General features: G+C 39.6%; 1 protein-coding gene across 2 annotated transcripts; it reads left to right on the forward strand.

Annotated features, from left to right (window-relative positions):
* The first annotated feature begins 4,601 nt into the window (after nucleotides 1–4,601).
* Nucleotides 4,602–7,906, forward strand: LOC131437520 (serine/threonine-protein kinase PLK4). Of its 2 annotated transcripts, none has more exons than XM_058606919.1 (5): nucleotides 4,602–4,819; nucleotides 4,878–4,973; nucleotides 5,028–6,350; nucleotides 6,447–6,969; nucleotides 7,030–7,906. In XM_058606919.1, exons 1-5 carry the CDS (start codon nucleotides 4,766–4,768, stop codon nucleotides 7,737–7,739), a joined length of 2,706 nt encoding a protein of 901 aa, XP_058462902.1. In that variant the 5' UTR covers nucleotides 4,602–4,765; the 3' UTR covers nucleotides 7,740–7,906. The 2 variants fall into 2 exon arrangements, with proteins under 2 accessions (XP_058462902.1, XP_058462904.1); XM_058606921.1 differs by having other exon boundaries at nucleotides 5,056–6,350.
* The last annotated feature ends 2,950 nt before the right edge of the window (nucleotides 7,907–10,856 follow it).

A 10,856-nucleotide genomic window follows, 5' to 3' on the forward strand; every position in this document is an offset into this window, starting at 1 on the left:
TATATCTTGAAAAATCACCATAGGGGGGAGTACATGAAATTTTCGAAATCGAAAAAAAATTGATGCCAAAAGGCTTAGAATTGCATGAAACGTCGAGATTTAGTGTCACATCGAAAAATTTTTTTTTGAAAAAATCGACTTTTTCGGACATAGAAAAAATATCAAAACTCCCAGAAAGTTGATTTTTTCAAAAAAAAAAAAAAAAAATTTTTGAGATGACACTAAATTTCGATGTTTCATGCAGTTTTAAGAGTCCCTCTCAGCAGGCCGTTCAATTTTGTTGGTCTTTGAGCGCTTGTTGAACGATATTGCACGAAATAATCGTTCAATTTGCTGGAACGGTTTGTTGTTGTTTTTTCTCTTGCAAAAATAGTGTGAAAATTATTATTGTGTTACCTTTACATAGAAAGAAAATTTGTTGTTGTTCTACGTGAAGTAAAAGTATTGTGTAGGTATGTACAAGGTGAGATGAAAAAACTGCAACAAAGTAAAACGCCATAATTTTTCCATTTTTTTTTTAAATTTTATTGAATGAAAGCAAAAAATGTCGGAAATAACATCAAATTTGAGAATCGGTTTAGATTTGTTCGAATTGGCCACCTTTGGCACGAACTATGGCCTTCAAACGGCCAATGAAACCATCACACGCTGCCCGAAAGTGGCTCTGCGGTATTTTGTCCCATTCTCGGCGAAGCGCTTGCTTGAGATGATCGACACTTTGGTATTTTTTAGTGCCAACCTTGCTTTCCAAAATACCCCAGGCACAATAGTCCAACGGATTGGCATCCGGAGATTTTGGTGGCCATTGTGCGGTGGAAATGAAGCGAGGAACCTCATTTCTTAACCATTCTTGGGTGGCGCGTGCTGAGTGCGATGGTGCTGAGTCCTGTTGGAATGTCCAAGGTCTGCGGCCGAAATGTTTGCGTGCCCAGGGCTTCAGAACTCCCTCCAAAATATTTTCGCGATAGATTTGCGCATTTATTTTGACCCCACGGTCGATGAATACGAGCGGCGAGCGACCATCGGCTGTTATGGCGGCCCACACCATCACCATGGCCGGCTTTTGAGTTCTGGTGGCCAACCGAAGTTGCAAATTTTCAGCTGACCTCTCTGGCAAGTAAACACGATCATTTTGTTTGTTTACAAACTGCTGGATAACGAATGGTTTCTCATCGGAGAAAACCAAATTCGGCAGTTCACCACTTTCGGCCAAGCGAAGCAACTCTTTAGCTTTTTCGAGTCTAACTTTTTTTTGCGCATCAGTAAGATCTTGCACTTTTTGGAACTTCAATGGCTTTAGTCCAAGCTCATTTTTCAATATTTGCCGAATGGCATATTGCGATATGTTCAGCTCACGAGCCATTTTTCGGCCACTGCGACGCGGATTTCGTTCAATTCGCTTCTTCACTTTTCGAACCATTTCTGCCGATGTTGCTGTTTTTTTTCGTCCACTTCCTTGACGTCGGGCTACGCTACCAGTATCACGGTAACGAGCGATGGTACGAGACACAAAAGATTTATTCACTTTTAAATGCTGGAGGGCTCTAACGATAGCCACTTGTGGTTTTCCAGCCAAATGCAAAGCAATCACACTATCACACTTGAATTCCATCACAAATAACTTTTTTTCTGAAAAATTCCCACCAAAATGCTTTTGTGCGCTTGTAAATAATATAATGAGCTGTCACTAGAATAAATCTGACAGCTGTGGGACGAGCGGTTTAGAAATGACAGCAGTCTGAAGTTGGTTGCAGTTTTTTCATCTCACCTTGTATTGTTAGTTCAAACAAATAAGTGGAAAAAACTTCAGAAATTCTGCAGTAAAACTAGTCCAACGGGGCTCCAACTCCTCATGGTAAAAATGCTTCAACAATGGACCTCTGTCTGCCGGGTTTTTTGAACGAAAAAAAAAATTGCATTCGGATCAACGGTCTGTTTCAAAATCGGCAAACGAAGGTCCCGTGTTGGCCTCCCGTTGAACGATTGATTGGACTTTCATTAGACCAATGATCCAACGTATTGGACCAATGAAGGACCACCGTTGAACGTTTTTTTCTAAGTGGGGCTCGATTTTAGAAATTTCATGTACTCCCCCCTATGGTGTTTTTTCAAGATCGAAAATTGTCAAACCTTTACCACCGGGCAGCACCCCTTACGCATGTCCGATTTAGCTCAAATTTTGCATGAAGGCTTTTTTCGAGGTGCTTAAACTTTTGAGCACTAGAGCTTAACGAAAATAGAGGTGATCCCAAAATGTTGGCACCCTTATATATAAGAGCGGTAAAAATCAGTGTGTTTTGTCGATTACGTCACTTACACCATCATATATCTGGAACCAAAAGTCACAATCATTTGATCTTCGAACTTGATCAATGGCCCGACAGTAGCTTTCAAACGAGCTCAAGTTTGTTAAAATCGGTTCAGCCATCTCTGAGAAAATTGCGCGCGTTAAAATACAACGCTTTTTGTCGGTTACGTCACTTATACAATCATATCTCTGGAACCAAAAGTCACAGCCATTTGATCTTCGAAATTGATCAATGGGCCGACAGTAGCTTTCAAACGAGCCCAAATTTGTTAAAATCGGTTCAGCCATCTCTGAGAAAATTGCGCGCGTTAAAATACAACGCTTTTTGTCGGTTACGTCACTTATACAATCATATCTCTGGAACCAAAAGTCACAGCCATTTGATCTTCGAAATTGATCAATGGGCCGACAGTAGCTTTCAAACGAGCCCAAATTTGTTAAAATCGGTTCAGCCATCTCTGAGAAAATTGCGCGCGTTAAAATACAACGCTTTTTGTTACATTACGTCAGCCCAAGTTAATTAAAATCGGTTCAGCCATCTGAGAAAATTGAGCGCGTTCAAATATCTTCTAAAAGTGCACACACACACACACATTTTCCGATCTCGTCGAACTGAGTCGAATGGTATATAACACTATGGGTCTCCGATGCTCCGTTCGAAAGTCGGTTTTTCCAGCAATTCTAATACCTTTCTATAGAGAAAGGTAAAAATGTTGCAAATCACTACTGCCGATATGAAAATTTTCGAAAGAACCCTCCTTTTCTTGGTTCCATTTTCCATTGACAGGTGTCGCTACCAATAATCCAGTAACTGATAGAATCAAGATTCAAAGTGTTTTCGTGGATCGTATCAAAATCGTACCTATGTTACACGTCAAGGCCCGTTTATGAAATAAAGTCCCATCACTGGCAACATATACCGCACATCTTCATCGCTTAACTGGAGTGTACCCTTAGCTGCTGATTTTGTCCAAACAACCATGAAACTATTCCGGATTAATTCAACTGTTTCGTTAGAAATCCTCTTCCGTTAAATAATTCGTAGTGCAAGTGGATTCGGTTATTTAGGAAGAGGTTAGGTTAAACTAAATATGTTCAATTCATGCTTTGTACTACTTGCATGATGCCTTTCGCCGGGACCAACCATATTCGTCAAAATGTCTTTCGCCATGAAAATACTCGTTTGACCGGTGTCGAAACTACTAAACAAAATAGGTGGCAAAAAGTAGGGAATATTTGCTGATGTTTTCTTAGGAATATTAGTAATAACCCCACTAGGAACCAATTGATTATAGGCACACTCCACGATTCCTGAACAATTGCAAAATGCAGGAAGCAGCTGAAAGTCGAACATGCTTTCGAATTTGAATTTGTTGCAATTTAATACAGCGACAGTAAACATAAACAAACAAACTTGTTTTGCACTGATGCATAAAGCGTTTCCAGAAACGATATTTTTCCACATTTTCAAACTGTCGCAACAAAACAGAGGTATGGGCTAGGTCAGCTTGTTCAATCGATGAACCAAACATTGATGGCTCGTTTGTATGGGACCTAGACGTATTATTATTATTTGTAGGATAACAGAGGTATTTTGGCCCACTTCAGGATTGATTTTATTTTGGCCCACTTTGTAAAAATATCCACCAAATGTTGTAATATCTTTGAAAACCCCTTCCGCAATAGGTAATTTAATGTGATTAGCTTCAAATTGATGCAACATGGGTTACTTAACATCGATAAAATCCGATGAAATCGATAAAGTTTGTTAGGTGGGCCAAAATATATAAAGTGGCCAAAATACCTCTGTTACCCTATTTGGTACCAAACAAGATATATACTTTTTCAGCGCTAAGATGAATGAAGCGTACTTGATATGTTGGTAAGTCTAGAACTCGACCGTCCCACGACAAAAGGGCCTAACTGCAAATGACAGTTTCTCTTTGTTAGCTTTTTCTTTAACGATTTACCGGATTGATTTTATAATCGACGCTATACTCTTCGCAAAATTTTCAAGTTGAAACCACAAGCTTTCGATTTATATTGGAAACCATCAAGAAATTGCAGGAATGGCTCCGTAATAATCAAAACAAAAAGTAAACAAAGAGAGGATCTCCTTTCCAGTTAGGCCCTTTTGTCCTGGGCCTATTGATATTCAAAAAAAGTGTCAGTGAGTGCATTCTTACAACTTTGGGTAATTTAAGTTTTTCATGTAGAATTCACAAGCATCACTGTGACGTTTCAATCAATCTTCGTTAGGTTTCTGCTGTGGTGAATGGTGATGTGTAGTTTCGTTGTGTTCTCTCATTCAAATTCTTTCACTAATCCTAACGACGCTGCTGTTTACCAATAAAATCCGAAAAGAAGTATTATTTTGTCCTTGATAATGATTTATTTCAGATACATGATTGAAACTTTGTTAGAGTGAAGTGATTCTTTTTAATAATAGTGTGTTAAATGAGGCATAAAACATCAATAACAATGCTGGATAATTTCGGAGAACAGATTGAGGTTAACAATTTTGTTTACGTATAATAATTTGAAATTTAATTAAAATATTCCGCTTCAGGAATACGAAGTACAAGATCTTCTAGGCAAAGGAGGATTTGCTTGTGTATATCGAGCCAAATGTCGCCGAACAGGAATTTATGTAGCGATCAAAATGGTAAGTTTCCCGCGTTTGTTCCGGATCGCTGAACATTAATACTTGCCGTTACAGATTGATAAAAAATTAATGCAATCAGCAGGAATGGCTAATAGGGTTCGCCAGGAAGTGAGCATTCACTCTCGACTGAAGCATCCTTCCATACTAGAATTGTACACATTTTTTGAAGATGCCAATTATGTTTATCTGGTTCTTGAATTAGCTGAAAATGGAGAACTGCAAAGATATCTACGGGAAACAAAGAAAACGTTTAGCGAACATGAGGCGGCATCGGTGCTCAAACAAGTTGTTGATGGACTATTGTATTTACATTCTAATCAAATTCTTCATCGGGACATGTCATTAGCCAATTTGTTGCTGACACGACACATGGGTGTAAAAATATCGGATTTCGGTTTAGCAACGCAGTTGTCGCGACCAGATGAAAAACATATGACTCTCTGCGGTACACCAAACTACATTTCGCCAGAAGTGGCATCCCGTGCTTCCCACGGACTACCGGCTGACGTATGGGGCCTAGGATGTATGCTCTACACTTTTCTCGTGGGAAGGCCTCCATTTGACACGGAAGGAGTAAAATCTACCTTGACCAAAGTTGTAATGTCTAATTACACTTTACCTTCGTACATATCCCAAGAAGCCCGTGATTTGATTGATCAATTATTGAAAAAGAATCCCGCCGAAAGAATGAAACTAGAAGAGGTTTTAAAACATCCATTTATGCGCAATGCTTTCTCCGAGGATAAGAATAACTTTGGGCGTACAATGTCATCAACTGACAGTGGTATTGTGACAATTTCGAGCAGTGGAAATCGATCGAACAATCCTTCTCACTTCTCTCAGGAGCGATATCAGCAGGGTCATCAAAAACCTTTGCGGTTTCAACCAATAATTGAACAGGAGCAAAATTTCCAAGAGAGTATTTTACCTCCAAAATCGAATTCCTCCTTTCCCAAACAAACATCGGATTTTTTTTCTGGTATCAGTGTCGACCCACGAACAACTGTTTCTCAAAATGTTCCGCAACAGAATCAAATATCACTGCTACAGCAATTCAACAGTTTAGAGCTAATGGAGAAGTACAACATTAACAAGGCTGAACTAGATAATGTATATCGACCAAATTCGGCCGGATGTGCACATGCATTGCATGGCCAAATTGAACCCCAAACTATCCAACAACAGCATTTTTACAATAAAATTTCGCTTTTGGACTCGAAGCCGAAATCGGCTTCTATATCGATGCTGTATCATATTTCAAATGAAAATCAAAATCAACAAACGAGCAGCTATAGCCCACTGGATGTCAAGGAGAACTATGAACTAACAAAAGGACCCACGAGAAGTTGTCGCAATTCACTGGATCCGGCAAAATATGTGAGTATATTCGGTATTAGTTCTAGTATTCTTGTTTCCTCGTGTGAATTGTGAAGAGCAGAAATTTATATTAATTTGTTTGAATACATCTTTCAGGACTTTCTTGATCGTTTTGAATCAAGAGACAAACATAAAGGATTTCAGGATACATCAAAGCAACGAAGTCCACCCCGACAATCCAAGAGGAAAATTGATATTCCACCCCTCAACACCGCTCGGCTTCTTCCCAATCGCCATAAAACGAAAAACGCAATACTTAGCATTCAACCAAACGGCGAGGTGGTACTGGAATTTATCAAATACAAAACACGCTATAAGCAAGACCGTGTTGTGGACGTATGTCGAATATCGTCGGATGGCCTCCGTTTCATCCTCTACCATCCAGAGGGAGGAAAAGGTTCGGTGGTGAAAGATGAACCACCAGATTTGCCCTCCAGTGGAGCCGATAGTATCTTCAGTTATGAGAGTATACCAGAAAAGCACTGGAAGAAGTACATGTACGCATCACGATTCGTCCAAATGGTCAAGGCGAAGACACCAAAAATTACGTACTACAGCGAAATGGCAAAGTGTCAGCTTATGGAATCTCTTGAAGATTACGAAGTTAGCTTCTACAGCGGTAAGTGTGAAGTTTTAACCTAATATTCTGAATCAATATTTAAGTCCACTCTACTTACAGGGACAAAATTTGTCAAGTCTAAGCAAGAAGGAGTTAGAATTGTAGATTACAAAGGTCACACCGTGAACGCGTTTGATAACCTGACTTCAGCATTGAACTTGGAATATGAACATTTTAAACAAACTCTTGAGCATTGTCTAAACATCGATCAAGCTCTATCAGTCGTACAAACGGGGAACACTTTTCCACTGATCATCGGAAGAAGACCGGTGTCGTACACGTCGAAGGAAAACGGTTTCCTGTCTAACATATCAACTCCTAGATCGCCTATGACACCACATCATCTATCTTCGTTTGCTATGTCAGTGAATTCCCATGCATCCGCAGTACCTCACAATCGAAGGCAGGTTCTGTCACCCAAAGCTGTTGGGAATTTTTCCAACGTAGCGACAAAAAAATGTACTGTCCCTGGTATTGGAACAGCAGTTCAACTTTCACAAGGTGTGATTCAAGTCCAATTCTTGGATGGAGCCACCCTTTCGTTGATCCCAATTGAACAGGGAGGGGGCATAACATTTTCGCCAAGCTCCGGCAGTCCCTTGCAACACTACTCTACCGAGGAAGAGGCGTTGTTGCCTACGGCTTTGAGAGAGAAGATCGATCAGATGCCCCAGGTGCTGCGACAGTTGAACGCTGCCCCGGTTCCGTCTATTCCGTTTAATGTTCTCAATGGAACACCGCGGACGCCAGTAACACGATTTTTGCGGTGAAATAAGTAAAACAAACATCAGCGATCAAGCTCTCTATTTCGTTGTGAAGATGTTTTAAGCAGTGTACTATTCAATGAAGTACAAAATTGACCATATTCCCAGTTGAACTGTAAACTTGTAATTTATTATATATTTTTATTAATAAAATTGAATATATGAAGGTACAGTCAAGAATAAATGTGTGTCAATATCACCACGAGCTTCTGGAAGATCGTTCTATTTCTTTGAATTCTCGTTCTTATCACACCTTTCCAAGCTATGCTAATTCTCCGAGACTCGATATCCTCACAGATGCTAAAATTTACCATATCAATTGGTCATCACCACTGAGATCAATCGTGTCAGTTCATCTTCAAATAGCTTAGTTAGTTATAGGTTTATCAGTGTTGGGATTATCATTCTCAAAAAATCAGCTATCATCACCGATAATAATCGTTGGTGAGAATCGTTAACAAAATCATCACCGAGCATGATAAAGAAAATCGTTTGTTTTTCTGGAGTAGATATTGGGGTAGCATTGTCAATTCTGAATAGTGTGTCGCAATTATCACCTAGTCCAATATCGCAGCTACAATTTGCACAAATATCGCCATGCAGCAATTTGCAATATTAAGATGTCGGAAGTCCAATGCAATACCAATATGCAATGCAAATACAGCAAAAAAAAAAACATTCTGAATATTGATTATTGAGACATTAGATTGAACACAATTAAACGCTATTTAGCATGAATTTAATTTATAGAAGTAACAGGAGTACAAAGTTTTTTCGCAGCGTTTCAACCAGATAGTCAATAGCGGTAATATTTTCTAAAACTGTTTTCAATCACAGCATGGAATATTAAGATTAGTTTGAAATTGGTTTTCAATACATCACCCACTCTATTTAATACCACCATTTTCAGTGAAAGCCCTTGCATGGCTGATAATCGTGAGAATGATTTTGAATGATTATCATTTCATTATCACGTGCGAGTTTATGAAACATCAATATAGTGATATTGAACCGGATGAGATTTTGTCCATACTCTCTTCGAGTGAGCATAATCATCGCTGATTTTACGAAGAGTAATAGTCGGTGCTTAAAATCGGGCATGATTTTTATCAGTAGTTTGGAGCCAATTAAGAAGAATTCCCATTCATTCACCATCACTCCTAACGACGTCTTGAAATTCTAAGCACACATCACCCTTGTGGTTCCGGAACAAGAAGTCAGTATACTGATTGGAATAGTGTTCCAGTTTTGAATCCGTTTTTGCTTCGTCACGTTAAGTAACGGTACAGAATTTTAAACACTCGTCACTCTTTAATTCCGGAACCGGGAGTCGGATCTGGATGAAATTTAGGGATTCCGTATGAGATCATGAGAGTTAGTTAAGCCTCTATTTCCTATGCTTCTGGAACCTGAAGCCGTAGTCGGCTTTTTTCAGCCGTCAACTAGTAAGGCCTATTGATTGGAATTGATTTTAGCCTGCTCTGTATAAATGCTTAAAATTTTTAGCACTCTTCATCCTGTGATTCTGTTACCGGAGGTCGGATCCGGATTGATTTCAGGAGATCTTTTATTAAAATCATGGACTGAGGAAAGCAATCTCCGATGAAGTAATTTTTGGGGCATAGAATTCTCTGAAGCGTGCATGACCAAACTGCGTTGCACGTTTCATTTATCGTATCATCAAACACCCGGTTAAAGTCAATCACCCCTATTCTGTACGTCGATCGATTCGAAACATTCCAATCGAATGTGCAATTTCCATTCTCCATTCCGTTCGAGTTGGGTATGAACTCGAATATCATTCGTTCGAGTTGTTCAATTTTCGAACATTACTCGATCGACTTGCGTACGTATTACTTCTGTTCGGTTTAGAATCATCCAGACCCTGTCAGCTTGGAGCGACATCAATCTTCAGTTCATCAACGCCATCGCACGGCATCACATTCAACATATCATGTCAATTGTATGGGTGCGCAGCCCTGCTATTTTGGCGCGCACAAATTTGACATTTCTCTCCCCTACTTCTATGTATCAGATTCGATGCGGACTCACCTGAGGGCGACATGCTCGCAAAAAAGGATGTTGCCAATGATTTGTTCGGGAAATGTGAGAGCTGGATATCTTGTTAATATGATGTCTTTGAATCATCCTACCCAGTAAATTCGAACATCGGACGCATCGTGCACGAAAGCTTTTGATTGCGTTTCGAGCTTACATAGTGTATCGGTAGAACAAAAGAGTGAAGATATACCAAAGCAGAGAGCGGATATCCAATACTCAGGTGATGAGATATATCGGGGTTGGATTCCCAACCTCAAACATAGGGCCAGAGTTTTTCTGGCCCTAAGAGGTAGAGGTGTGCAAAACAGCTCATTTTGGTGAACAGCTCCGAGCCGATCAGCTCACCAAAGTGAATCGATTCGATGTATCAGCTCATCAGCTCTTTTAGTTTAAACTGAAGGTTCATTTTGTGCGCCGTTTTTCTTATGCACCGGTTTTCTTTCATATGCATGATCGAAATTGAATCATTGATTTGCAATGATGCAATGAATGCAATGCGAATTAACTTATCTTTAATTGATGTTGACTAAATTAAATCTCTTAAAGAGCCGAAGATCCGATCAGCTCGTAGCGTGTTCCCTTCGTCATAATGCAGTGAACTGGGTAGCAAATGAGTGAGCTGGTGAGCTGCGGTTCTTTTGAAAAGAACCTCATTTGAAGGCCGCTCTCACACTATTGAAAGAGGTATTTTGTTACTTCAACTGTGTGTGTCTGTTTGTGTGTGTATGTGTATGTGCATGTAATAAAAACGTGCACTCAATTTTCTCGGAGGTGACTGGACCGATTTTCACAAACTTAGATTCAAATGAAAGGTCTGTTAGTCCCATAGGGTGCTATTGAATTTTACCCTGATCGGACTTCCGGTTCGGGAGTAACTTGGTAAAATGTACAAAAAAATGAAGAAAAAGTTCACTCGATTTTCTCAAAGACCACTCAACCGATTTTCTTCAACTAAGATTTAAATTGAAAACCTTGCAGAATCATAAGTTGTTATTGAATTTCATCTGGATCCAACTTCCGGTTCGGGAGTTATGGGGTAAAACGTGCAAAATGAACTAAAAA

The sequence above is a fragment of the Malaya genurostris genome, chromosome 3 (assembly GCF_030247185.1).
Source record: "Malaya genurostris strain Urasoe2022 chromosome 3, Malgen_1.1, whole genome shotgun sequence".
Classification (NCBI taxonomy): Eukaryota; Metazoa; Arthropoda; class Insecta; order Diptera; family Culicidae; genus Malaya; species Malaya genurostris.

Excerpts from the sequence above, each read along its gene's own strand:
- LOC131437520 (XM_058606919.1), top strand. The coding sequence starts at position 4,766 with ATGAGGCATAAAACATCAATAACAATGCTGGATAATTTCGGAGAACAG. Across the intron at positions 4,974-5,027 it reads TTTATGTAGCGATCAAAATG|ATTGATAAAAAATTAATGCA; the intron begins GTAAGTTTCCCG and ends TTGCCGTTACAG. Across the intron at positions 6,351-6,446 it reads CACTGGATCCGGCAAAATAT|GACTTTCTTGATCGTTTTGA; the intron begins GTGAGTATATTC and ends TACATCTTTCAG.